General features: G+C 38.0%; 1 protein-coding gene across 12 annotated transcripts; it reads left to right on the forward strand.

Annotated features, from left to right (window-relative positions):
• Window positions 1–18: 18 nt before the first annotated feature.
• Window positions 19–27,860, forward strand: LOC18431401 (ABC transporter G family member 53). Of its 12 annotated transcripts, none has more exons than XR_016049689.1 (12): window positions 19–2,183; window positions 3,666–3,873; window positions 4,466–4,619; window positions 7,554–7,895; window positions 8,032–8,178; window positions 8,862–9,138; window positions 11,433–11,665; window positions 13,075–13,215; window positions 13,944–14,198; window positions 15,792–15,966; window positions 22,031–22,625; window positions 23,293–25,227. XR_016049689.1 is itself a non-coding variant. In XM_088858685.1 (12 exons), exons 1-12 carry the CDS (start codon window positions 1,659–1,661, stop codon window positions 27,312–27,314), a joined length of 3,213 nt encoding a protein of 1,070 aa, XP_088714811.1. In that variant the 5' UTR covers window positions 19–1,658; the 3' UTR covers window positions 27,315–27,860. The 12 variants fall into 12 exon arrangements, 6 of the variants coding, with proteins under 6 accessions (XP_088714811.1, XP_020521301.2, XP_020521302.1 ...); XM_088858685.1 differs by lacking the exon at window positions 23,293–25,227 and adding an exon at window positions 27,158–27,860 and having other exon boundaries at window positions 8,862–9,142; XM_020665642.2 differs by having other exon boundaries at window positions 8,862–9,142.
• Window positions 27,861–27,883: the final 23 nt, after the last annotated feature.

Here is a 27,883-nt window from a genome sequence, read left to right on the forward strand (position 1 = left end):
GGCATTTATAGAAAAGACAAACAGCACTTTATTTCTCTAGGCGGAACGGGAAGGATTCAAAATTCTCCCGGCTTGCAGGAGGGGAGACCAAGCTCTCCTCCTCTTTCTCTCTCTAAAACCAGGCTACTTCAAAAATGAAAACCCTTGGATTTATTCAATGATTGAAGCCCTAACTTCCAAGTGGCAAACCAGTAGACAGGGCATGGCCATGACAACCTTCCTTTCGTCACTTACCGGATTTTTCAAGCTTCCTTTTACCGGATTTCGCAAACTTCCTTTTCCTATCTCTATCAGTCTCTGTCAAGCTTCATCACCATACCTCTGGCTGTGGAGCTACTCTGCACCGGGTCCTTTAAGAATGGATCTCCCTTCACCTGGTTCCTCCTGCCCTGATTTTCTATTTTGTTTCTTCATCTTACCTCTAAATGGATGGAGGGGTTCCCTCTGTTTAAGTGGGATTGGTTGACTATGAATTTTTTTGTGCCGTAAAGTTTTTTGCATGAATTTGATTTTTGAAAGAATCAGTGTTCTATGTGCATTATGAGAGGATTCTCTTGGAATATTTTTGCCTCTTAGGGTTTTGATATTCTTGGATTTTCTGAGCCCTGGTTTTTTCTCAGGTCTATTTAAAAGTTATGAAATTCTGATCTTTTGGTAGCAGAGTCTTGATAAGTTGAATTTCTAAGCTTCTTTCTTGTTTTCTTCTTTGTTGCTTAGATGTGCCCTATAATGTGTTGATCTACAAGAAATACCACTATTCGGAATTCGGGACGTTGTTTTGCCTCGTTCTTTTCATGCAATGCTGGTGTTTTGGCAGTAGAAACTTGGTCTTTTGAATGTTGAAACTCCTGCTGGCTTTTCTCTGAAGAATTCTGCAAAAAATTGATGCATTTTTGTGGATTATGTTGAATTTCTTCTTCTTTCCCTTTAATCTGCATTATAACTTTTATTCCTAGATGATTAGAGCGGTTTCCTGAAACTTTGAGCTAATGGTCCTTTTCACAAGTATCTGTCCATGTTTCTTCTTTGTTTGCTTGTAGACTTTGTGTCAACTTTTCTTTTTAACCCCTAGAGCTGCACATTGAAGTTTAAGGAGTTTCTTTTTGTGCACTCAGTTTTCCTATGTTTATCTCTTCAAGTCCAGATTTGCGGTCTTGTTTGCTTTGCACTTCCAAGTGTCTACTAGTGTATGTTCTATAATCTTGTGCATTGAGCATCTCCATAATGGGAACTTTGAATCTATATTCTTTGGAGCTAATTCTGTTACAGTTTTGGAGATTCTTAAGATTACAAAATTCTGGTTACTTGTAAAGTTCTAAAATCTTGATTATCCAACTGAATTTTTGAGTCTCTCATTAGGTTTGCCCAATTCTCCGTCTAAGCCCATTTTGAGCCTTATATTTCATTTTTGTGATTATACATGATGAAATTAGATACCCAGCATCGTTGTATCTCAGTTCCCACCCAAATTTGTAAATATCAATCCGGAAGCAATAATTTTTTAGATTCATTTACATTGTTGTGAATGTGATTCCCCAATCATGAGAAAGATTTTCTCCACTCTCTAATCAAAATCAACAAAATTGGCTGCCCTCAATCCGATTTGTTCTTTTAAAACTGAATAAGTTTTTATCTGCATCCTGAAACCCTGGACCACCATGGAGATTGATCCTGATGCACCTGAATGGCTGAATCTCAATGGTCTTAACTCACCCTCAGAACCAATCGAATGGATTTTAGACAAACAGGCGATCATGGATAGGCACCAAACATGTGTGCCCCCAATGAACAGTCCTCTTTCAAGCCCTGAAAATTTTTTTAATGTCTATTCTGTAAGTAGTGAAAGAGACAATGAGACCAGTACCATCCAAGCCAACATGTCACGGGTCATGGACTGCTCTTCTCATGAAGTTGGGCACATGATCAACAATGCATCAACTGATAGCTTGAGGAGAGTGGCGTTAGAGTGGTACGAGAACTTTAAGAGGAATGGGCTTGCTAAAGAAGCAGAGAAAGCGTTAAGGGAGCAGTTTGAAGGTGAAGAACTGGATGGAGAGGGAGGAGATCAAGGGGGTATATTGAGTGAAGGAGGAGCACATCTCGTTGGGATGAAGTATGTGTTGAAAGATGGTTTTGTTAGCTATCTTCATGAAGTTGCTCAGATAACGTCGATACCTCAACAGGTATTGTTATTGGACTTTCTTTTGGTTTTTCTTTTGTCTATGTTCTTTACCGTTTCACTTTTTTTTTTCTTAATGTTATTTTTCTTGCTTTGAAGTTCTAAACAATGTGCAGAGCCTTCATAATCTTTATTTTCTTCCTAACACCAATTGTATCCCTATAAGGTTTATTTGGTAGCTTTTCAATAATTCTTTAGAGGAATATTCTAGTTTTTTAAACCTATCAAATTTTCATGTGGTAACCACAAAATGATGTCATTCCGATATATGCAGAATCCTTGCCATGTCTGATTCGCAGTTTTGAATATTATGATTCGTGTATCTATATCTTAGTTACTTTCTCTGGAGAATCATCCAGCAAAATATATTTTCTCCTAACACTGTGCATCTCTCTTTTAAGTCCTTATTCCGTAAATATTCCACCATTGTTACCTTTGAATGACCTTCGTAGGTTATATTTAATTCTTTATGTTCCAAAATTTTTTACTGTCTGGTTGGACTGGGAGTCATTAGGACATTCTCATTATGGGGAAAGTGCTCTGACTCCCCTTTTTAACCTTGCTTGTGTTTTCTGTGCTAGATGCCTTCATTTATCTGCACCACTTGATGCACCACTTGCTTGTGTTTTCTGTGCTAGATGCCTTCATTTATCTGCACCACTTGATGCACCATGATATATATAAGTCCTTCTTTGATGTATGAATAATTCATTGTAAAAAAAGAAAAAGAAAAAGATGTTATAAACTATTGACTCCATGTTTAAATGAAAGGTCTCTGTGATGATTTCCTTCATGTAGTATTTTTTTTTTTTTGAAATTGTTTGGATTGGCGGGGTGGGGTGGGGCAAGGATGAGGTTGTGGGGTGAGGTTCGGGGCTGGATAAGAAGTACTGGTCAACTAGCTGGGTGAAACAATTTTTTTTCCCCATATTTATTGTTTATGTTTGAAGCTTTGGATTGTTTCATAATATCTATATTTTCTTTAGCATTATGTTGTTATTTTGGGTTTAGTTTATCACAGTTTTTAGTTCTTCTTAATATCCTTCCTTTTTGGAGTTTTCTGCACTTTTAATGCCATCCCATGCATTATTTTGGCATTTGAAGATCACCAGTTAACTCCAGGAGCTTACAGCAGTTGCTTCTGCTTGTCCTGCGCTTGTTATTTATGTTACATCTGGATGGATGGCTCAGAATAAGTAAAAAAGAAATGGATGAATGGCCCAGAAAAACTGGGGGCATACCCATCTAGAATATCTTGATGTTCCATTCAAACCACTATTTTCTTCATCAACTTGAGTCTCATTTGCATGGATTTTAACATATATTTCTCCTGTACTTTTAGCATGGTTTTACTGTTTCTATGCACCTGATGCTTTAATAGCCGGAAGAGCTATGATATATCTTTTTATTGTCAGAGTTTGATGTGGTGTTCTCTTATGATCTTTTTAGTTTTGTCTTGATAATTGTTCTCCCTATGAACTTTCAGGTGGTAAGATTTTCTGGTATTCAATACTCCAGGAAATTTGAAAATTTGCATAGTGGATATGAAACATTCGGGAAGAAGCTCTTTGGGTGCTTCTTTGGCCTTGCTTTTCGTCTTCTCCAGAAAAGATACTCATCTTGGATGCCTGTTCTTAAAGGCATCGATGGCTATGTTATGCCTGGATCAATGACTCTCCTTCTTGGTCCTCCAGGTATTTACAATGGAACTTGTGGAACTTTAATCATTTATTGTCAACCTTGGTTAATCCATTGAAGCAAGGTGTTTCAGGCCTTCTGCTGAATTCAACTACCAGAACGTGACAAGTTTTCTTGTGTTTTCTCAATATTATTTCCCATGTTTGCCTTGGAGGTGTTCATGTGCAATATCTATTGTGATATTTGATGTTGTTGCGCCTCAAGTTCTCCAAAAGCTTAAATATTTTCATTTCCTTGGGTTCAAAAAGGTTGTATCTTTACAATGATTCAGACACAAATATTACAACATTTTTGCTTGATCCTCTGATTGTCCCATTTATATTTCATTTTGTCTTCGCGGGAGTGTTTACTTGTGTCTTTATGTATTATACTTGAACAGGCAAATCTTGCCTATTATTTTATGCAACCATGGATCTATTCTCTGCATGGCTGTTTCATAATATGTCAGAAATGGGTCCTAGGTGAAAGGAAAATTTCCTCATCTCAAATTTCCGTTACAGCAGAAAATTTATTTGTCAAGTTAAAAAATCACACACAGTGTTTTGCTTTTAAATCTTTTGACACATTTTAAGCTTACGATTTATACAGGCAGTGGGAAAAGTTCGCTTCTGCAAATTCTTGCAGGGAAAGCAGGATCTTCAAAGCATGCACTTTTGGAAGGAGCTGTCATGTATAATGATAAGCTTGCATCAGAGGTTTGTCTAAGCAGGCTGGTTGCATTTATCGATGGCCAGTTCAACAAGTAAGCTGTAAGAATTTACGTTTTTTAGATGTATGCATGTATGTGTATTTGCACGCACCCACACACTAGCAAAACATGAGATAAAAATGCACAAGATGAAGATTGTTTTCAGTGTTCGGACCAGAAACAACATCAGAGATTTATTTTATTGGTGACAGAGACTACGTGTTGAACACAAAGAAATATGCTTGAATTTGGGCAGACATATAGGGCCATATATTTTAAAAATATGGCAGAAATCCACCTCCACAAGTCACTTAGCTCCCACAACCTAGGCGCAATCTCGAATAAGTTATTCTTGTCCAAGTTATAGCTGTTGAAATTTGGTTCCATCTAGAATCATCAGTTTGCTGCTTAAATACAAACATAGCAGTGAGAATATCTGCTTGGTACTGCTGCACCCAGCTCCATTCGTGCGCCTGAAGATGGTCATTTGCAAATAATGAAATTGAAAGTTGTTTAGAATTTTTTCCTTGGTTCCCCCTAGCATAACACATTGTAGCAAGAGGTGGTAAAAAATTTCCCTTGTTAGTCAAATACAATGTTTGTTATACACCAGCAGTGATAGATTATCCACTGTTCAAATAAAATCCATCCAGAAGTTAGCCATCTTAGTTAGCCTTTGCACTGTACCCACACTTACAAAAAAAATAAACAAAATGAAGGAAATCCTATCCAGATAATCCTCTCCCATTATCAGCTTAAGAATTTGTGCATCGATCTCACAAAAGGGTGGAACTTGAAAAAAACCTTCCCATCCTTATATATATGTGCTTAGGGGCACCCAGTAGCTTGACCAAGTTCCTCAATTTTTCCTACAATTCCTTTAAGGAGTTTTAAATGATTTCTTCTCTCCATCTGTGAAGCTGTAGTGCATATCAGCATTAAAACACAATGGCCAAAAATTTAGACTTCTAAGTAACCAAATGCCTCACAAGTCTTACATCTATTGTTCAGAACTAAACAGTTGTATCACGTGGTATAAATGACAGGTTTTGGGATTACTTTTAGAGCGCATTTGTTTTGTGGAAGATGGGCCAGCCAAAGCCCTCTTTTCCACAAAGCTCGGAAGATGCCCCTTCCATGGTTTACCATGCAAGGGGCAGGCTCCTCAAGACAACATCAATTGGTACCGTTTTTAGGCCCGCTGGAAGATGCAGGTTCCATCTTGTGGGTTCCAATGCTGCATAACAAACATGGGTTATTAGGTGGAACTTGGGTCTCCCATTACCTAAAAGTTCCACCAAACAACAAGCCCACAATATGTGAAATCTGTTTTTGAGAATCCGGACTTGCTTTGTGGCCAGCACGAGTTACTGAGCGCCCCAAGTTGGTTGTTGGAGCCAATTAAAAAGAAGACAAAGAAAATAAAAAAATTCGGTGAAACGGGAGATTTGGAAAAAAGGAAAAATGGAAAAATAAAAAATAAAAAATGGTAGTATGTATTAAAAACATTATAGAAAAATTAAGAACTTATTAACAACATGATAAAAAATAAAATAAAATAAAACCTAATGTGTATTTTATCTAATTAAGATGATTATCTTTATAGATTTAGTTATTTTCTTCAATTTTTAAAAATTCTATTAAATATAATTGATTCAACCATCGAAAAATGGAAAGAAAATACTAGATCAATGAAAGTATAACAAGATCTCTAGATATATAGTGATATTTGTTTATAAAAGACTCGTTTAGAGGATAAGAAGTAAACTCAATATTACTTACTTGAAATTTCAATGTCTGTATTTGTGGCTGGTCCACCCAAATTGGTAATCTGCAGTTATTGAGGATTCCAATATTTGAAAGTGGATCCACAAAAAGCACAAAAGCAAGCCCTTTAGCTTCTCTAGGAGGTTGGTCTTTGGATCTAGATGGTCCATAGCTTACAAATGCTGGTCCTAATATCATCATCATTATTAAAGCCTTTTCGCAACTATTTGGGCTCGGCTACACGAATCTTGTTCTGCCATTGTGCTCTATCAAGGCCATACCCTCAGTGAGGCTATAAGTCCCCATATCTTTTTTCACTACTTACAAATGCCGGTCCCAATCTCAAACACTCAAAGCAAAATCTCATTGAACGAAATACAATCCTTAAAAATCCAAGATTTTCCCCTTTTTGGCAAAATTGGGGGTTGGATAGAAGAGAGAGGGGTAAAGTAGGATTACAGTCATTACGACATACCAAATAACAACCCTAGTAGGAAAATGAAATAGAAGTTTCAGTTTTCCAGGGGCATAAAACTGAAAAAAGAATATTATGGACTTGATGAGTACCTAATGATTTTGAAACTCGGGACTCGGCCAATTCTGTCAAAAAAACAAATGCAGTCCTGTATAGAATTGGGTGGTTCTTGTCCAAAATGAGAGTTGGGGATCCTCCGGAACTGAGATGTCTCTGGTCTAAGTGGACTCAGGTGGGTCCTGAATTGCCACTGCAAGTTTTGACATGCTGTGTGCACTCATTCACTAAAATGGGCCTTAACATGCCAATGAGTGTTTTTGCCGAAATTGCAGCCACAAGGCATGTTAACAGTTTGTTGTATTGGGCATTTTACAGAGTTCGGGATTGAACTGAAACGGTATTCAGTTCACTAAAATGGGCCTTAACATGCCTATGATATTGCAGCCACCAGGCATGTTAACAGTTTTTTGTATTGGGCATTTTACAGAGTCGGGGAATGAACTGAAAAGGTATTCAGTGATCTCCATGTTCCCTTAACTGAAGAACATGCTAGGCAGTGGGATCCTTTTGTGCATGGAGGGCATATGCAAGGAGGTCCAGTTTTGAACTTGGTGTCCATGCATATGGAGAATTTGATGGTCCCTTCATCAAGTAACTGACTAGAATATAATTAGGAATGCAAAAGAAATAAAGATTAGTACATTTTAAGTGCAATTTTCATTAATGTTATGTTCACTCATCTGCAGGCATATTCCTTTCTTATCCATACGTGAAACTTTGAAATTCGCAAGGGACTGCACTCAGGGTCTGAGGCCCAAGAACTTCACCCCACAGATGAGGAAATTCTTCGCAGATGCCCTGGTTGAGGGACAGGACCCTTTCCTGGAATATGTGCTGGAGATCCTTGGCTTGAAAGAAATCCAGCATCAACTTGTTGGTGAAGAATTGTCTGAGAGTGATCATCAGAAGTTGACCACTGCTGAGCTTGCACTTGGGACATATGCTGTGATGCTTTATGACCAGCCACCTGCAGATTTAGACCCAGCAGCTATTTATGACCTTGTTGACATGCTGCGAATACTCAGCAGGTTCTAAAATTCTTGAACTCTTATGCCTACAGTTTCAATATATATTTGAATGAAGGAAAAGAATATAAAGTATTTTCAATCTCATTGATTGCAAATTTAATGTATCTTGATTTCTGCTAATCTTTCTTTCTATCAGGATTAAACAGTCCTCCGCAGTAATGGTTCTCCCTGAAGTTTCGCAAGAAACCTTCAATCTGTTTGATAGGCTTGTTCTTCTAGGAAATGGACAAATATTGTATCAAGGGCCTCGTCAGGATGCTGTCCTCTACTTTGCAAAGCTGGGGTAAGCATTATTTGTTTTAAGTACTGTGAATTATAAAAAAAAACTCCTCTTAGGGTTTACAGCAGTTGAAAACCTCGTTAGTTGGGCTTTCTCGGAGTCTAAATGTTGTTATGGATATCCTTTTTAATTACAGATAATACACATACATTTGGTGGGAAAATATGCACAATACTAAAGAAACATGTGCACATGATTGGATGGAACTGCTACAACTCTATCCCTGATTAGGGTGTTTTAATCATCCCTACCAAAGAGGAGGTGCTGTCATTCCCCACAGACCTAGGAATATATTGATACGTTTAAAATCATCAATGATCTTTATAAAAAGTTGAAAACTCAAATTCGTTGAACGAAGAGAAGGGAAACCAAATAGAAGGGATGAATTTAAATTTTGCCCTCATCAAATGCAAATTCAGCATCCACCTTCATCATAACATGATTATTCAATCATCAGCTGATTAGCTAATTGCTAGTTTTACATAAACCACATTATGCATTATTCGTTTCCTTTTGTAGTTTCAATGTTCGAATAATGATCGTCATAATAAAGGTTCTTAAGAAATTGATGGGCATCGATATGTAAGGTCTTGTCTTAATACTGGCTTAATAGGAATGTCTACAAGGATAGAATAGACCTTTCTTGAATATCATGCCTTACCCTTGTGTTTCTCCTTCACATGCAGATATACTAAGCCATTGCATGTAGATTCAGGTGCTTTCTTGGAAGACATAGCGAGTGGGCAGGGGTCCCAATACATTGCCCCAGGCTTTGCTGCATTAAGTGTGGAGGAACTTGCTAAGTGCTACAAGATGTCAGATCACTACAAAGATGTGATGAGAATTGTCGAGGGAGAGGATATCAAATGCACTTATTGGGTAAAAAGTGAAGCTGGTCTTTGTCTGTCTTTAAAGACAGAATTTGGACATGGTACTTCAGTCAATTCTGAGCCCAGACATGAGGCAGGTACAGCCTCCAACATCTTTTAATCTACGTCACTTATTTCTTTGTTTTTCTTGATTTCCTTGAATTATCATGTCTCCATGGATGCCCTTTAATTTTTATTGATTTTGTGCATATGTGGCACATGACATGTGCAGTGAGCTAACTGATGGGACTTGATTAGGGTATGTTTTTTAACTATCATGTTTGCTTGTTGAACATGCCGGGATTTCCATGAGATCTATTTTGATTGCGATATAGGGTTATGCTCGACTAGTGATCTGTGCATATGAGGAGCAACATGTGCAAATTGCCATGTTGCTAGAAATAGTTTAGTGTTTAAAAGTGAAATGATTACTATACAGTCCATATTATGACTCATGGATGATCCAAGAGAAGGCTGGGGTCTTATTGTTAACAAAATTCAAGAAAAACAACATAAGGTTTGCAAAACATATATGTATGCATCACTCCATTGACATGTTCTTATTCTCAAGCCATCATTTCTACATGGTATAATTACTGGTAAAATGAATTTCCTATCCTATGAATGGATAAAATTACCTACAGGATGACCAAACTAACTTTCCAATGGCTTGCCAATTCACCTTGCCTTTTGTTTTGATGTTTTCAATGGTTTAGACACCTTTGAGGTCAAGATACTATTTGACTCCATTTATGATTTTAGATATTAGCGTATGAATATTGAAATGTTGATTTTATATTGTGGTGTTTTCTTGTAGCTTTGTCTTCTATATAAAATTTATAAGAACTTATATATTTGAGTGAAGTGTTACTTATAAAAAAGAATTGTAATGAAAATAAATCATCAAATGTGTGCCCTGCACAGAAATGTATATGTATAGGTATGTGTCTGTAATTTTGAAGTACATATTTATGAAGGGATTGTTTACAATGAGACCATTACCTTAATATAAGGATGTCACAATTATTTATAACCATCCGGTGTGAAATCTAATAGCTTGGGTATGCACAAAGTTCAAGAAAGTTTCTTTTGAAGTTTGTGCTTGATCAATGGAATAAATACAAGCATCCAATTTCGCATCTAATGGTCAAGATTAATTGTGACCACCTTGTACCAAAGGCAACTAGTCTCATTGTATACTTTTCCTTTATGAAATTTATTGGATATTTTTACATATATCTACACATTGATCTGACATAATTTTGCAAATTTATGATCCACTACTATTAGTATTTAAATTTGGCATTACTATATCAATATTGTTATTATTATGTTCAATATTATTTTGTTTATTTCATTATATGTACTTATATCCATATAATGAAATTTGTGTCTGCTGTATCAAACACCTCTAGCATGTGTTGGACCATGGTTGTTCAGGGTAGGAGCAGGAGTGGGGGATCATTCCCTGCCTAAATTTTCCTACCTTGAAAGTGCATGGGATCACTTGTTTGAGTTCCACTCTAGAACATATGTCTTATGTATTATGTGGATTATATATGTACCTGGGAACACATTTCAAGGAGTGCCCTTAGAGAGTATACACACACACCCATATAAATATGGTAATATAGTACATAATAAAAACAAACTGAGTCATTTTTTAATATGATACATACATGCACCACAGAGACTCCATAGGGGGAGTCCCACAAAAAAAATAATTGAAACTCTGGGGGCCATGACAAGTTATGTAATTGTGATTCACCATAATCTTTTGATGGTGTTTATGAAACCTTGAGATACGATCTCCTGTCATAGTAAGCCATATAATCAACATATTTTTATACACACATGCGGCACACACTACTATATTATAGTGGGTAAGTGATTTAGACAACTTTATAATTGACAATTTATCTTATCATATATCAAACAACAAAATCATCTAATCATATATATATATATATATATATATATATATATAATGACTTTTGGTCATCATTTCATTCTAAATGGTATCGATATCCCATGCATAGTGGGATTGAGATCCATGTTAAATGGGACTGAGATCCCATATAATCAGAGCGAGCTCCCAAGGAGGAACAGCTCAGGGAACATGGTTCCATGTTCCTTGAGTATGTACTCCCCTTAACTAAGTGCCAGGACTGTTGACACCCACTGATACATGTCGAAAACCAAAACCTGTATGGATTCTAGTAGCAGTGATTGGCATAAATCACTAGATTGTCAACCAGTTTTTAAACAATTGGTGCCCTAAGATACTGCCTATGACACATGTCAAATGTTATATAAGTAGAAAGTATCCTTTAACCAGAATTTCATTGTTGGATGACATTTATGTATGTGCGATGGTGGCCTTGGCAGAGTTGGTAGTTGCTGAGTTGTCAAGCAAGATTGGTTCCTTCGAGGGGATAGAGAGCACAAGCATAGTTCAGGTTGGTGATGTCGTGAAAGGAATCTCCATAAACAATGAAGGGATGCAGTATCTTGGAGTAGATTCAAGGTGGAACCAATGTGATGACACCTCCCAAGTTTACTCAAAGCTTAGTCATGCACGTGGCCATATCAGTCTTCAATTGGAACGTTACAAAGATAGGGTATCATTATATAACTATATTTTCCTATGACTTTCTTAAAATGTTTGTAAGTTTTTCTCAGTCAATATGGCTCCCTGTAATTGTAAATCACAAATTTCTGCACACTTGTCGCTAGGGAGTTGCAGAAGTGTTGTCCTGAGAATGCCAGTTTGACCATTCGGTATTTTTGCCATGATTCCAGGCATCCTTTTTTATGAGGTTTTTGGGTTTATTTCTTCCTTGACCTGCATGGTGTTTCTTAATTTATGCATCAGCCAATTCTTTGTATATTAGGTCTATCCAACATACTGAAACTAAGAATGTACTTCAAGTTATGACAATAAAATATGATAGCAAGATCAATCCAAGGATTCTCAACAGAAAAATACCTATGAATATGCATATTGTATACGTGATACCTCATCAGTAAGTTATTGAAAATCATAACAATAATATGTTGTGAATATTCATATCTACACTATATTACTAAAGGTGAGTTTAAAGGTATGGGCGTGCGTGTGTTCATGCGTGTATGCATGCATGTGTGTGGAGGTGTGCTTGTGTGGTGGTGCGAGGTGTGCTCATGCGCACATGTATGCATGTGTCTTCATGTGTCAGATTTTGTATCTAAAATGTCCCTGTTTGAATAAGTGAATTCCATATAAATATGATTCTTTTGTATGGCATTTTGAATTTAATCATAGTCATCTAGAATATTAGAATTTCCTCAACAAATTCTCCTTATTAGTGACCACATAATTGAAAGTTCGACAGAATATAATAATTGCATTAATATTTCTGAAGTTTTTGTATTAAACTTTTTTTGAAAGTTTATTACTAAATTGTCTTAAACAGCGAGGTTTACAAGGTACTTTATTTTCAATTGTTTAACTATTCCTCTCCAATCTTTGTGCCCATGAATTGTACATGTTTGAATGCTAGTTAGAGGGACGAAATATTAATTATTGAAACTCAATCTGTAAGACACTCTTATGCCACTAAGACATTTGTATGGTTAACTTCTTATAGTTTGATTAAAGCTATGTACTCTTTCTTTAGGTGGTTATCTGCATGACATTTGATTATTGGGAATTTAGTTTTGTGCATGCAATGTGCTTGTTATAGTTTGATTTAAGTTATGGTACTCTTTTTTTAGGTGGTTTTCTGTGTGACATTTTACTACTGGGAATCTAGTTTTGTGCATGCAATGTGCCTGTGCGCATCCACTTCTTATGACCTTTACCAAGTGGGGACTATTGTGGAAACAATTATAGTTTCCATATAAATAACAGAAAAATTGACTCTCAGGACAGTTCTACAAAATTGGAATGGAAATTTCATTCATCTTTTCCATTAGAGTAACTATGACCATTTTTAACTCTCCTTCTTCATAGCATCCACTTATATGCTCACATGCTTTGATTTTTCAGGAGGACAAATACCAATCTCATTCTGAACAATTTCAGAGACCGTTCATACAGACCTGGGGGGAATCAACCAAGGTTCTCATACAGAGGCAAATGAAAATTGCTAGACAACTTCATATGTTGATCAAACTCCGCTTATTCCAGGTTAAGTCATCATCACCTTATCACCCTAGCGCACTTCCTGCTAGTTTCACTGCAGTTGCCAGCAATCCAGGGTTTTACCTTTGTATCGATCTGTACCATGCATACTCTACCTGCAGATAGACGCTGATTTGTTAGTTTATGCATCTTTATTTTCCATCTCATCCACCATGTAATTACTCAATGATGCTAGTCTGCATTGCATTTGTCTCATCTAAGCAGAGCCATGGCTGTTTTTTTTTTCCTTCTATATATATATATATATATATCTGAAGATATCTGAGAGGCGCATAGTTTGAGTTGAGCAGGCTGTGATGCATCTCGAGCCACACAATTTTTTTTAAAATTTTGTTAGGAGTGGATAGATTTTGTCCCCATGCTTAGGTGGACAAATAGGAGTAATGTTGCAGAAGATGGCTAAAATACCCATCTTTGAAAGAAATTCCCCTCAAATGGGTGCTTTTCTTTCTATACATATGACCATTAGGCCTTCGCTTGATTATATACAACTATCTGGAACCAACTCCAGTTTTCCTTCATAGAAGTAAAATTTCTTCAACTAATCAACTTTATAGCACCTAGTGTCAAAGTATTCTTACTGAAGACTTTTATTTTTATTGCATTTGGGTACGATTTACTAATAGAAGCTTCATTTCAGTTTTTTGATATCTTTTGCTTGATTATTATTTTGCTTTGTTTTGTACTCAGTTAATTGATCTATTGTTTACCAGTCTACTGTTTTGGGCTTATTTGCTGGGACGATGTTCTACAAGATGGTGGGGCAGTATAATCAGATGCAGATGAATTCTGTTCGGGCTCTCGGGTTTGTATCAACCATGAATGTTATGCTGATAAACCTAGTACAACTTCCTCTCCACATGCTTCAGAGGCCCATTTTCTACAAGCAGAGATCCCAGAGATTTTTCCGAGCTTCTTCCTTTGCAATTGCCTATCATGTTGTCAGCCTTCCACAGGCATTTCTTGAGGTACTTCCTTTTCTTGTTTTCTGTTTTTTTTTTTTAATCATCATAGATTCTGAGCTGATAATAGGAGAAGGTCCAATCTTTTCTGCATGTTTCTTGTGCACCAATTACAACTTTCTTTATCTGCCCTATAAAGCCTCATTTATGATGTCGGCATATCAGCTTACTTAGTTGTAATTTTCATGCATAATGAGGGAGATCTTCATTCCATTTCGGGAGAACACAACAAGGTTCCCTATACATTTTATCTCTGATCGTTATGTAATTTTAAAAGTTACTAGTTTCTTGAGTACTTAAGAAATAAATTCCTCAACATGGATTTGGAAAAGTTTGGCATTATGTTTTTTGAGAAGGTTAGGGTTTTAGTCCTAAAATAAAGAAATGTGTTATGAAAGAAGTACTTCTCGTTCCACCCTTTTCTGAGATCACTACATGAGAGGCTTGCATATTATTTTTGGTGGTTCCTTTTCCATAATAGATTAAAGTAGACTTCAGAAATTTCAAATATTTTCATAAGAATAGTTCCTTTTTGTGATTTCCTGAATTCAGCATTTCAATTTATTTCAGAAAAATTCAAAGCAATGGATCAGTCTCACATGAGACATAAGCGCACTTGATATTTTATGGCTTCCTAAGATTAGTCTAGGAGCTATGCAAGAATCTTTTGCCTTTTCCATTTTCATGCCAGTCTGCAATGTAGAGTTCCCTGTAAGGACCTTCCTACCTATGGAGTTTAGTCATTAAGTGGATAATCAACTTTTGTGGGCAGTCCATGGAAATCATGCTTTTGTCTTGCAGAATACTAAGGGTTTGACGAAAGTAATTTAATCTCTGTGCCAAAATAATCATTTTCTAAAAGTTTTTGAGACAGTCGACAACCCTTGTAAATTAGTTCCTAAAAAAGCCTTAGGGCTAGATGTCAGGCAGGACAGACACTAAGACCTGACCAGCAATGCTTTTTTATCATGCCCAATGTCTGACTACGTCTTGACTCCAACTCAGACACCAAACCTAATCCTCCTCAAATTTGTTCTCTTACCCAATTATCTCAAAGCCTGGGAGACCTAGGCATATATCTTTTGGGAATGTAAAATAAAGACATTTTTTCTTTGGTAGAAGATCACTATCACCCTAGCTGTTGCATAAGAAATCAGCTGGCTAGGGATGTGGCACAAAGTTCATGAAAATTTTTGTTGGATTTTTGAGCACTGTATAGCACAAACCAGGGTGTCAGATTTCACATCGAATGGGTAGGGATAATTGTGACCTTCTTGTATGAAAGGTAAATTGTCTTATTGTATAGTTTCCCATATCTAACACCCCACCCATCTTACCTGCATCAAACACCCTAGATTCCCACCTGTGGTTCTTTTCCAAACCTCCATTACCAGTTATGGATCGTTGTCCATTACCTTCATCCACCTCATTATGGCCTTCTTCCTACTTTCTAGAAGAAACTCCTACTGAATTCTTTCCAGTTCTGCAGCACCCTTAAGTTAATGTGGAATGGGGATGTGTAGTGAACCGTTGGTACAAGCTACTTTCTTTATGTTGTACTTGTTAGAACATCTAAAGTGCAGCTGATGCTTTTTGCAGGCACTGGCATACACAATTTGTGTTTACTTTTTGGCTGGCCTGTCTTTGGTAGCAAATGGTGTGATATTCTTGGAATACCTTCTTTTGCTATTTCTGGTGGACTTTTTCGGTTCATCTCTGATCTTTTTGATAAGTGCCATCTCTTCCATTTCTGAAATGGGGAGTGCTTTGGCAGGTAAATCTTTTCATCACCCATCTGGCCTTTTGACTGATGTGAATATATTCATGTGAGTGTTAGCTGTGTATTTGCAATTTGTGAATATATTTGTATGATCGGTAGCTGTGTATTTGCAATTTGCCTGGGTGTGGAGTTATGCATTCATCTGGATAAAATTATGAATCCAGCAATTATGCGATGAAAACATGATGAGAATAACTGTTAATATTTGGAAGAAGAAATACATGCCCAGAACCTTGGGTGAATCATACCAGAGATTTTCCATTTACCACTTGCAAATGTAGGCGAAACAACTATATAACACTAGAGTTCTCAAACTCATATATATATATATATATATATCTGTGTGTGTGTGTGTGTGCATGTGCGTGTGTATGCATGTGCGTGTGCATGTGCATGTGCATGTGTGTGTGTGTGTGGTATCTATTATAAAGGGCCGTAGCCTAGTGCTGGTCCCGCCTATGCAGGGTCTCGGAAGGGGTGGGCTGGACACGGTCCTAACCTTTGACTTATGCACAAAATGGCCGCTCATAGGACTCGAACCCGTGCTCTTGCGCTGGCTACTCAAGCCTTTTACCATCACACTAAGTGATGGCCCCTATATACATATTCAAACAAATCTCATTTGGACAATATTTTTGAGGGTGGTTTATGGGGGCATTTGGCGAAATGGCTGTATGCAAATCTTCCCCCCCACACACAACATCCTAATGGTGATTTTAGAAAACCATAGTCATACACCCAAAATTTGGAGAAGGGGTTGTCCTTACATTATATAGACTATTTTCTTGTCGAAACAGTAAGAGACATTGGATGTAATTATGAATCCACCCCCTTCTATGAGACTATTTGGTCTTTTCCCCCTCCTCTCTCTCTCTTTCTTTCTCTCTCTCTCTCTCTCTCTCTCTCTCTCTCTCTCTCTCTCTCTCTCTCTTTACAACACGATTGGTCTCTCTCTCTCTTGTGCCACATTATCAGGTCTTCTCTGTCTGTCGGTTTGTTTTTCTATCTTTCTCACTTACTCACTGTTGTTTCTCTTCTTGTTCCTTATGCTTGCTCCTTTTCTTTCGTTCCCCTCTACTTGTTTCCTCACCTATGCTTATCTTTGATATTCACCACCGACGTGTATCTTTGTTTGTGCGCCCTAAGCGCATTTAGATTATGCATTTATTAATTAGTGAATTGTTAATTATGAAAAGTAAACCATGAGTTTCTTGTTTAGAATGGTTAGGCCATGGGCTTTCTCTTATCTCCGATTTGGTTTTTTTGGAAATTAGTGAAATGCTCTAGCAAGTGAATCCATCAACAATTTATCGTTGATTTCACATTTGGATGAAACAAAACACTGGTTCGAAAGAAGGGGCTCTGACAATTTGGGTTTTTGAAACTTTTTTAGCTGGGTTAGTTTTGAAAGAAGGCATTATGTTCAAGCATGGAGGCTCTTCATTGAAGTCAAATGTTGTAAAGAAAATTATATGGCCTCGAGCTAGAGATAGGCTGTTGAGAGAGAGAGAGAGAGAGAGAGAGAGAGAGAGAGAGAGAGAGAGAGAGAGAGAGAGAGGTGGGGATTTGGGGACATGGAGGATGTGATTTTGAATTTTAAATTTCTATTATTAGTTAATAGAAATTTGAAATTTTAGAGGGATTAATAATTGCACCCACCGCCTTTTGCGAATTTGATAAGAAAGCATAAAATTCAAGTAATTTTAGATGGGCAACTCACCGTCATAAATTTGAGAGTAGGATCTTTTAAAATTATTGTTAGGATAGTGTATCCGAGAATATATATGCGTATGTATATGTGTGTCTGTGTGAATATGTGTAGGGAGTAACTTTATAAGCCCAAGTGGTCTATGAAGGGTCAGGATCTTAAACTTTCCTTTAACGTTATAAGCCCGTGTAACGAGGTGGATTGTATTAGGTAATCAACCAATGTAAAACTTTGTCAAAACTTTCTATGAATCTTGAATCTATGTTATCTACTTATGCTAGAGCGTTTCCCATAAGCGACGTGCTATACCATAACCCGGGAACAGTAAGAAATGAGCAAGCGTTAGCAAGGGTGTTCCCTAGAAGTGATGCACCGCAACGCCATTTAGTTGCTGTGAAAAATAGGGTTCTTAAATCATTCGGGACGAGCGCAAGTAAAGAAGCTAGTTCAGGAGAATAGCATTCGTCTAGTCACATGAAATGTAGGAACGTTTACAGGTAAAAGTATAGAATTGGTGAATACAATGGGGCTAAGGAGTGTAAATATAGTTCTTGTTAAGAAAGTAGGTGATAGGCTCATGTAATTAAACTTATATTAAAAAAAGAGATAATTAATGTAATCATGCACCACAAGTAGGGCAAGAGGATATAATTAAGAGACAATTATAAGAGAATGTTGATGGACTAGTTCAAGACATACCAAATGGAGAGAGGACCTTTCTAAGAGGGACTTAAATGGTCATGTAGGGAAGGATAGTAAATGATAGGAAGGGATACATGGGGGATATGGATGTGGTAAAAGAAATGAGATGGATGACGCTATTTTAGACTTTGTTATGGCCTATGACATAGCAATATCAAACACTTACTTAAAAAAGCCAAATGAACATTTAATGACCTAGAAAAGTGGATCATGTTAAAGCCAAATAAACTTCTTTCTAGTTAAGCAGATAGATCAACCCTCACGTAAAGATTGCAAGGTTATCTTAAGAGAGAGTTTGACTACGTAGCATAGGCTCGTGGTTATAGATGTCTGCATAAAGATGTAGAATAGAAGGGTGAAATTAATAGGTGTTCAAGAAATAGGTAGCGGAATTCAAAAAATGAGAAGACAAACTTATTTAGGGATAAATTAGTTAAAGAAGGAAAATGGAATGTTGAACATAAAGTCAACATTATATGAAATGAGATGGTTGACTGTAGTAAGAAAGTGGCAAAAAAAACTTTTAGGAGAAACTAGAGGATAAAAGAATTCCTATAAGGAAACTTGATAGTAGCGTGATGAGGTTCAGAAGGCCATTAACGAAAAACGATCATGTCATAAAACTTGGTAATGTAATAGAAATGATCAAAACTTTGAATAGTATAAAAATGATAAACAAGTAGTATGTAAGGCTAACCTTAAAGCATATGATAATTTATACACTAAATTGGGAACAAAAAGAGATGAAAATGGTACTTTCAAATTAGCAAAAATGAGAGAGAAAAAGTGTAGGGATCTAGACTGTATTAATGCATTAAGAGTGATGATCAAAGTGTCTTGGTGAAGGATGAAGAGTTCAATGAAAGGTGGAGAGCTTGATTTCACAAATTATTAAATAGCAAACACAATAGGAATACTACGGTAGATGGAACCGTTGGCATAAATGAAGACGGAGGTCATAGATACATTTGTAGGATTAGGATATTGGAAGTGAAAGAAGCTTTGAAAATGATGAGGATAGAAAAGACTTTAGGACTAGATGTTCTCCTGATAGAGGTTTGGAAGTGCATGGGGAGATTGGCATTGGCTGAATGACCAAGTTGTCTAACAAGGTGTTATGAACAAAGAAAGTGCCAGACAAATGGAGGAAAGATACTGTGGTACCAATTTACAAGAGCAAACGAGTGAATGAGCAACAACTAAGGCATGAAATGAGTGTATCAGAAAACCAATTCGGTTATATTCTAGAGAGGTCAACAACTGATGCTATTTTCATACGGAGGCAATTGATTGAGAAGTTCGTGGTGAAGGGAAAAAACCTCCACATGGTTTTTATTGATCTAGAGAAAACTTATGATAGAGTACCTCGAGATTTAATTTGGTGGGTGTTGGAAGAGACAATACTCTCCGCAGATTATATCGACTTGGTGAGAGATATGTATGAGGGAGCACTAACTAGTGTAAGAACAACTAGTAGAGAGACAAGTGGGTTTTTAGTGACAATAGGTCTGCTTCAGGGATTGTTGTTGCGCCCATACTTCTTTGCCTTAGTTATGGAAGACTTAAGTAGGCACCTACAAGATGAGGTACTGTGGTGTATATTATTCGTGGACAACATAATTTTGATTGATGAGACCCAAAGCAACATGAACACAAAGTTAGAAATTTGAAGGTGTATTCTAGAATCTAATGGTTTTAAAATTTGCCGGACTAAGACAGAGTACATAGAATGCAAGTTTAGTACTAATAGGAGTAGTGACGAGGAAGTAGTTAAGATTGATGACCAAGAAATACCAAAAAGAGCATACTTTCGATATCTTGTGTCAATAATCTAGAAAAATGGAGAGACTAAGAAAGATGTTGCGTATAGAATTAGAGCTGGGTAGGCAAAACGGAGACGTGCAACCAGAGTTTTTTTTGTAATTACCGCTTACCAATGAAGCTGAAGGGGGAATTTTGTAAGACAACTGTGATACCAGCTTTGCTTTATGGGGCAAAATGTTGGGCGGTCAAGAAACAACATATCCATAGAATGAATGTAGTTGAGATGAGCATGTTGAGATGGATTGAGTAACAAGACAAGAAGGGATAAAATTTGAAATGAATACATTCAGGAGAACTTAGGTGTGGCTCCAAGAAGCGATAAGATGAGAGAAAGTTGACTTATATGGGCTGGCCATGCGTAGTGTAGATCCAGTACGACACGTGTTAGGATGTGTGAGTTGGTTCAAGTGGAAGGCTCAAAAAGGGTAAGGGGTAGGCCCAAAAAGACACAAGTGAAAGTAGTGAAAAAAGATATGGAGACTTATATCTTCACTGAGGTATGGCCCTTAATAGAGCAGAATGGAGAACCATAATTCGTGGAGCTGACCCCAAACAGTTGGAAAAAGGCTCTGATGATGATGATGATGAACCTTTATAGGCCCATGAACAGTTGCAGTAGGATACACCCAATGGCCTAGATTGAATCTAGGCCACTCTAGCAGTCCATGATTGTATTTTGTATTTCAATATGAATTTTTTTTTGTACAAATGCAAATCACTTGGAATTTGGAGTGTCCTCTTCTCATCAAGACGCATATAAAAGATAATTCGTAAAAATAAATTAATTAAAATGCCTGTCTCTAGAACTTTTGGGGGTGTTTTGGTCAATGCATTTTTTATGAATTACTTTTTTAATATTTTATTTTTATTAGGTGCGCTTATTTTTCAAGAGTTTACGCTCACAATTTCAAACAAATTGGATTTGGATTTGTGTAGAAAAACTAATTTTCAAATACGAAACATAACCATGGCCATCCGATCGGTCCAGATCCAATCTGGGCCGTTGGGTGTATACTATTGCATCTGACAAACTCTTGTTAACTGGTTCGATAGCAATAGATTTATCCCAAACTATCTCATTGGGGAATTGACAATGCTCCATCTATTTGTTAGATTTTGATGGTCACTAGTTCAGTGAATTTTACACCACATAATATCTGGACATCATTTAGCTCAGTGAAGGATGCTTCCCTCATCAGTTGGAGTGGTTTGAGCATAGGAGGTTGCTTGATGACGGACAGAATCTAAGAGTGCCATATTCTGCATGGCGTCAGTGCGTAATTACTTTTCTTTGTCACCTCCGACAGTGTGATTGCGTCATGCTTTTCTTGGGACTGTGGCAACTGCTTTATCCATGTCGATGTACTTTGGTGAATATTATCCCTCTCAAAATTATGGTGGGACGCCAAATTATTGAGAACGGTCTTGAACCTCCATCTACTTCTCTCTCTCTCTCTCAAACTGTCCCCAGAAGACCCCGCGAAGTGGGGTGGGTTGAAGACCCTCTTGAAAATTGTAGTTGGGAAAAAGGTCGGCGGTTGATTCTCAAAAAGTTGACATTATGTGGTTATGAATTACACACCAAGGAAAATGATGGGTGCTTCAATTAAAATCAAATCAATTCTTAGTCGTATAAAAACCCAGGCTTATTTCTATTAACTATCTGAAAGTGTAAGAAATTGCTAGCCTTTTTCATTTGATAAGTCGGAAACATGTTTTGTTTTCTTAGGGTTTGCTAGCCCTTTTCATTTGATTTGTTGGAAACTTGTTTTCTTAGGGTTTGCTAGTCCTTTCATTTGATAAGTCGGAAACTTGTTTTCTTAGGGTTGATTGTCTCCTACTTCCTCCTCTTCTGTGGCTTCGTAATCTACCCACATAACATTCCCAGATACTGGAAATGGATGTACTACATAAACCCGCTCCACCACGCCAACTTAGCCTTCTGCTACCAACAATTCAATCACGGTTATGCCAGGCCTTGCGCTGACTTCATTGACGAGCTCCCCTTCTGCAAAAGCTCACCAGGTCAACCAGTTGGAAAAGCATATCTTGCATTCAATCAGATAGCAGGCAGCAGCAGAAGCTGGCTCCCATACGTTGTGATATTTGGTTGGATTATTATTATTCACATTCTAACCTTCATAGCACTGAATAAGATAGAATTCAAGGGGGACAATCCATCTTTGCCCCAGCTCAAAAGGACTAAGGTGCCTAGAAATTATGAGGAAAATGGGGCGAATGGTTTGTGTTCATCTAGCAGAGGAGAATCTGATGACAGCTTCATGTCCAAGTTGGTATGGCCAGCCTCACCTGACCTTGGTCCTTGGATGCCGAAGACTTGTGTGGACATGGGGTGGGCTGGGCTTGCTCTGCCTATCATTCCAATGGTGCTCTCATTCGAGAAACTTGCCCTAACAAGGTAAGCCATTTTTTATTTGTACTATATGTACCTTTTTTTTTGGTTGCTTCCTTTTTTTTTCCTTTTTATCGGCCATTTTCTTTGGGTGGTTTTTCATGTACTCCTTTAAATTTTTAGGAACCATTTAATTTATTGATGGTAAACGTATAAATGATCTGCGAGTTTCTCTGCTTTATTTTCCACAAATCCCTGAAAAACTGAACCTATTCATGAAATATTTGACGTCTTCCCTAACCACCTGTTTTTTATTAGCAGTTCAGAAGCATCTTTTTTATTAGCAGTTCAGAAGCATCTTTATGTAAAGTTCCTAAGCATGCAATCTATCTAAACTAAAATACCCAAACCAACCTAATTTTTTCTAAATGTCTTGTGCATCTAATGTTTGCTTGGTGTTCCTAGTATCTTTCCTATTATCCAAAATGCAGCACTGCTGCTTACTCTTTTTTACCTAACATGTACAATCACAGTTTGAATTTGAATGCCCACTAATCACGATATCCATGTAATTTATGTGCCCGTGAGGAGCATGCCCTTTTGGTTGAGGCATGTCTCAGTGAGCACATGCTTGGTGCCTTGTATGGTAGCATGCTGAAATTTTTTGGGTGTATACCCATGCATAGACTCAAAATCCATGCTGCCCCCTAATAATTATTTGTTTTCCAAACAGGTCCAACCCAAAGACCAAAGAAATCTCCCATGTGTTTGGTCCTGTCTCTGGCTTTGCAGTGCCTGGCACAATGCTAGCCCTAATCGGTGGTCTGAAATCGAGCAACTCCATCCTCCTCCGATGCCTAGCTGGCCACACCCCTCCATCAGGCAAACTCACTGGTGAGCTCCTTGCCAATGGCCGCCAGCTACCCTCCATCTCTGTATTCTCTCGTGTAGTTGGCATTGTCGTGGGGCTTGAAGCCCATCAATGCTATCTCTCTGTTCGTGAGTCCCTCCAGTTTAGTGCAGGTCTTAGGATTGATTCCTCTTCCCCAACCATGAGCCGCAGTGCCCTTAGGCTTCATGTTGAGCTTGTACTTGCTCAGCTTGGCCTCACCCCAGTGGCTGACTGGCTTGTTGGCTCCTTCTACAGCAAAAAAACCAAAGAAATTGCACGTAAGATTGCCATTGCCATTGAACTTGCTGCTAACCCTAGCCTCCTCTTCCTCGACAATCCTACCTCTGGCCTCGACAATGCTGCCTCTTTAACTATTCTTAGTATCCTGTCTCGTGTGTCAGCTTCTGGCCGGATTATCATCTCCTCTTTGACCCACCCAAGTTCCCGAGTCCTTTCCCTATTTCAACGTGCCCTAATTTTGAGCCACAATGGTGGCCATGCATATTTTGGGGCAGTGGGTTTTGACTGCAAAGAGATTCTTGACTTCTTCAACTCGATTCCAAAAGTGCCCCAATATCTTGGAACACAGAGTCCAACTGACTTCGTTATGGACATACTTGGTTGTGGCATCAACAATCGCAAACCCCCTATAAAGAACTTTGCATATATATACGAATCCAGTACGTTGCATGATGCCAACAGAAAGGAAATCATCAACGTGAGGAAGAGGTTGACTGGGCAAGGGAAGCCATATATGGCAGACTTTGCATACCCCACGACATATATACGGCAGGTGGCCATGGTAGTCCTAAGGAGCCAAAGACTCCTATGGAGGAATGTGCGCTACACGTTTGGGAGGCTTATTGGATGTGCCACATTAGGCCTCCTAATGGGCTCTCTCTACTTCCAAATCGAGTACAATGACATTTATGGGTTGACCTCAAGAGCACTCTACATATACATGCAACTCTTGCTGCTTGGTGTGGTCTCTGCTAACAATGTGATCCCTCAAATTAACAGCGACCGACCTGCATGGATTCGAGAGAGACGATTAGGATTATATGCTCCCTTCATATACCCAATCTCTTGGGCATTTGCTGAGGCCCCATACTTCCTCATCTCCAGTCTCGTGCTTGTAAGCATCGGGAATGGCCTTGCGGGAGTAGCCACAAGGAGCGTTAGAGCATTCCTAACATATTGGGTAGGGCTTTGGGCATTTGTCATGTGCTCGACTTGCTTTGGGATGATGGTGGCTCTCTTGGTTCCAACTCCTGCACAAGCTGCCTTTATTGTCTCTGTGATGATGTCTATGTGGGTCTCCACTTCTGGTGTGCTTGTGCTTCCTCCTGATATAAGACTATATTATCGTGCACTCTTTTGGTTCAACCCGTTTCGACTAGCTGGCAATGTTTTGACGTCGGTGAGCTTTTATTGTGACACTGGGAGGTGCAGGTTGAGTGGGGTTTGCAGCTGCCCAAGGCTGCCTGATGGGGTATTTGTTTGGGACGAGATCCAGGCTGCGAGGTGGTTGAACCCAGGTCGGGTTGGGTGGGATATTCTGGCGTTGGTCGGGATGAGTGTCTTGTTTACGGGACTTGCATCTGTCTTCTTTGTCACCCTTAGGCACAACTCGTCAGGTTCAAGATAGGGTGGGTGGTCAAATGTGGCAATTCTACATTTTCACCAGTTTTACTTAAAAGTCTTACTGTAAGAATTAGCAAATATACGTGGTTATGCGGCAGTGCATCTTTGTGGTGCTTGTTTTTGGGCAGCCAATCTGTGTTTTATGCTCACTCTTTTTATTCAGATGTAGTGTTGCAGTCTTCAATTCTAACCATTCCAAGCTTGAATCCTGAAGCTCCTGCTTTCTATCAAGATGTTCCGAGGTTCTCCATGTCAAATTAAGGTTGATATGCAAAGGCGAATAATTTAAACTCACATTTACATTAACCAGCCTCACTGGAACTACGACTTTTTTTGGTTACTTTAGCCGCAGGATTCAAACTTAACATGTAGTGTTGCCACAGTCGATGCCTAAAGAATCATGCGAGCGTGAATCTGAACCTTTTAAGTTCTCCTTTATCGAGTTTTGCACTGAAAGAAATGCAGTATTCAATTTGTCTTCTGGTTCATTTTGCCACATTTTCTTTAGAAGTGAAGAAAAAGCAAACAATCGCTTGACAAGCAAGGTTCAAATATTAATTAGAACATACTATAACCAGCAGGGCTGTTACTGCTATATAATAACTTATAAAACATATAGAATAGGAAATTCAAAATTTCAAATAATGATAAATGGTTTGGAACTGTTATCCTAATGGATGCTATTTTAGAATAGTTGATATAAAAGCATTGCAACTGATCATGGGTATTTTAGTGTTAGTCATCAGATAATCTATATATTTTTTTTAAAATAACTGTGTTATAAACGGATGTAATGGGTGTTAATTTTATTAAAAGAATGATAAACATAACAAGCATTATGAAGGATGTAGCACTCATTTTTGTCAAACATTTTGAATCTTATATAATGGCCTTTAGTCATTTAGCTGTCCATCATATTTAAAGAGAAATGATTCTATAGGTGAGACCCCTATAGATCACCGTTGATCTTATGATTCATATTTCAAAATAAAGTTCAGATTTCACTCACCCCACGGGTCCCTTTCTCTCTCCCTATAAATTAAACAGACCCTGTACTTATGAGCCGTACAACCTAGCCCTATCACTCTCGCTGCCTTTTCTCTCTCACAAAAAAAATGGAGTCTCCTTGCAACTGTTTTTTCTCTCTCCAGCCAGTTTTCCTCTCCCTCACGGCATATCTCCTCTCTCTCTCTCCTCTCGCCACCATCTCTCCCTCCTCTCTTGGCCCTCCTTTGCACATCTCCTTCTGCCTCACGGCCTTCCTCAGCTCTCCCTTGCACTTCTCTCTCTTAGAGTCATCGTAGCTCAGATTTTGCATCCCAACATCTAATGGGTTGCCCAATCTGCCCGACATTTGAATGGTGTTTACAATAAAAATACATTTTAAGTCCTTAAAATATTCTACCAAAGGAGATTATAGTTTTTGACTATCATAAGACTACTGGGTTCTCAACAATTTTGACATTTAAATTTTACTCGCCCATGCTATCTTTATTCAGTTCTGGATTTTGGTTTATTCAAGCATTATCGCTATCTTTATTCAGTTCTGGATTTGGTTTACTCAAGCATTATCCTTTAGGCTCATTTTGAAGATGAATTATCCATATTTGTTTTTCAATTACACTCTTGTATGCGTTTCTTCCCATTTCCTTGAACGATCCGAGACGCTGCAGATTATTGAACTAGAACTTGGCAATATTCCAATTTCCAAGTTCTAATCTCATGAAGAGTTTTGTTCGACTGTGAAAAGTGAAAACATTCAATTATGGAAGAACTTTATTGAGGTAACAAGTTTATGCCATCAAACCTTGAGAACAAATTAAGCCAGCAAATTCTAGCGATAGATATTTCAACTTTCCTCTTTAATAATTCCATTTACTATCATGTTATATGTAATGGAAAATAATTAGTTATCAGAGATAAGCCAAATTGAATTAATTGATTCCCTGTCAAACCCAATTGATGTTAAGCCATTTGTGATTTCTTTGGAGAAACACTTAGATTCAGAGTTAACCACAATTGATGCTAAGTTATTTGTCATTTCTTTTGAGATGTTACCCAGAAAGGCATTACATTTTATTGGGTTTCTTGTCGAGGATGGCCTGGATGAGCTGCAAATAGAAAATAATTCAAAAGCTTGTTGGGTGTTGGTTGAAGATTTTTCTGATGTGTTGAGCCACGACATGGAGAGAGAAATTGTAGAGAGAGAAAAGTTGTGATGGAGAGATGGTAGGGGGATTTGTGTGTAGTGGGCAAACTTTGTGAGTGCAGGAATCGATGACAGGAGTTATTCTGTATAGAGAGAAAGAGAGGTGCAGGGGAGGGCCGAGATATGAGGGAGGTGGTAAGGGAGAGAGAGGTGCAGGGGAGGTTTGAGAGGGGGGAGGCCGTGCAGGGAGAGACTAGCAAGAGAGAGAGAGATGCAGGGGAGGACCAAGAGAGGAGGGAGGCTTTAAGGCAGTGAGAGATGGTGGAGAGAGAGATATGCCGTAAGGGAGAGGAAAAGTGCTGGAGAGAGAAAAAAAGAGGTGCAATGAGACTCCATTTTTTTGTGTGCAGAGAGAGAGAAAGGGCTAGGTTGTACAACTTTTAAGTACGGGTCTGACTAATTTATGGGGAGAGAGAAAAGGATTCGTCGAGCGAGTGAAATCTGAATTGTATTTCGAGATGTATTTCGAGATATGAATAATGAGATCAATGGTGATCCATAAGAGTCTCACACCATTATTTTACTCATATATAAATAACAATTCTATATTTATTTACTTTTTAATGTGCAAACCCCTCC

The sequence above is a fragment of the Amborella trichopoda genome, chromosome 2 (genome assembly GCF_054954075.1).
Source record: "Amborella trichopoda isolate Santa Cruz 75 chromosome 2, AtrichopodaSantaCruz75HAP2 v2.0, whole genome shotgun sequence".
In the NCBI taxonomy this organism is placed as follows: domain Eukaryota; kingdom Viridiplantae; phylum Streptophyta; class Magnoliopsida; order Amborellales; family Amborellaceae; genus Amborella; species Amborella trichopoda.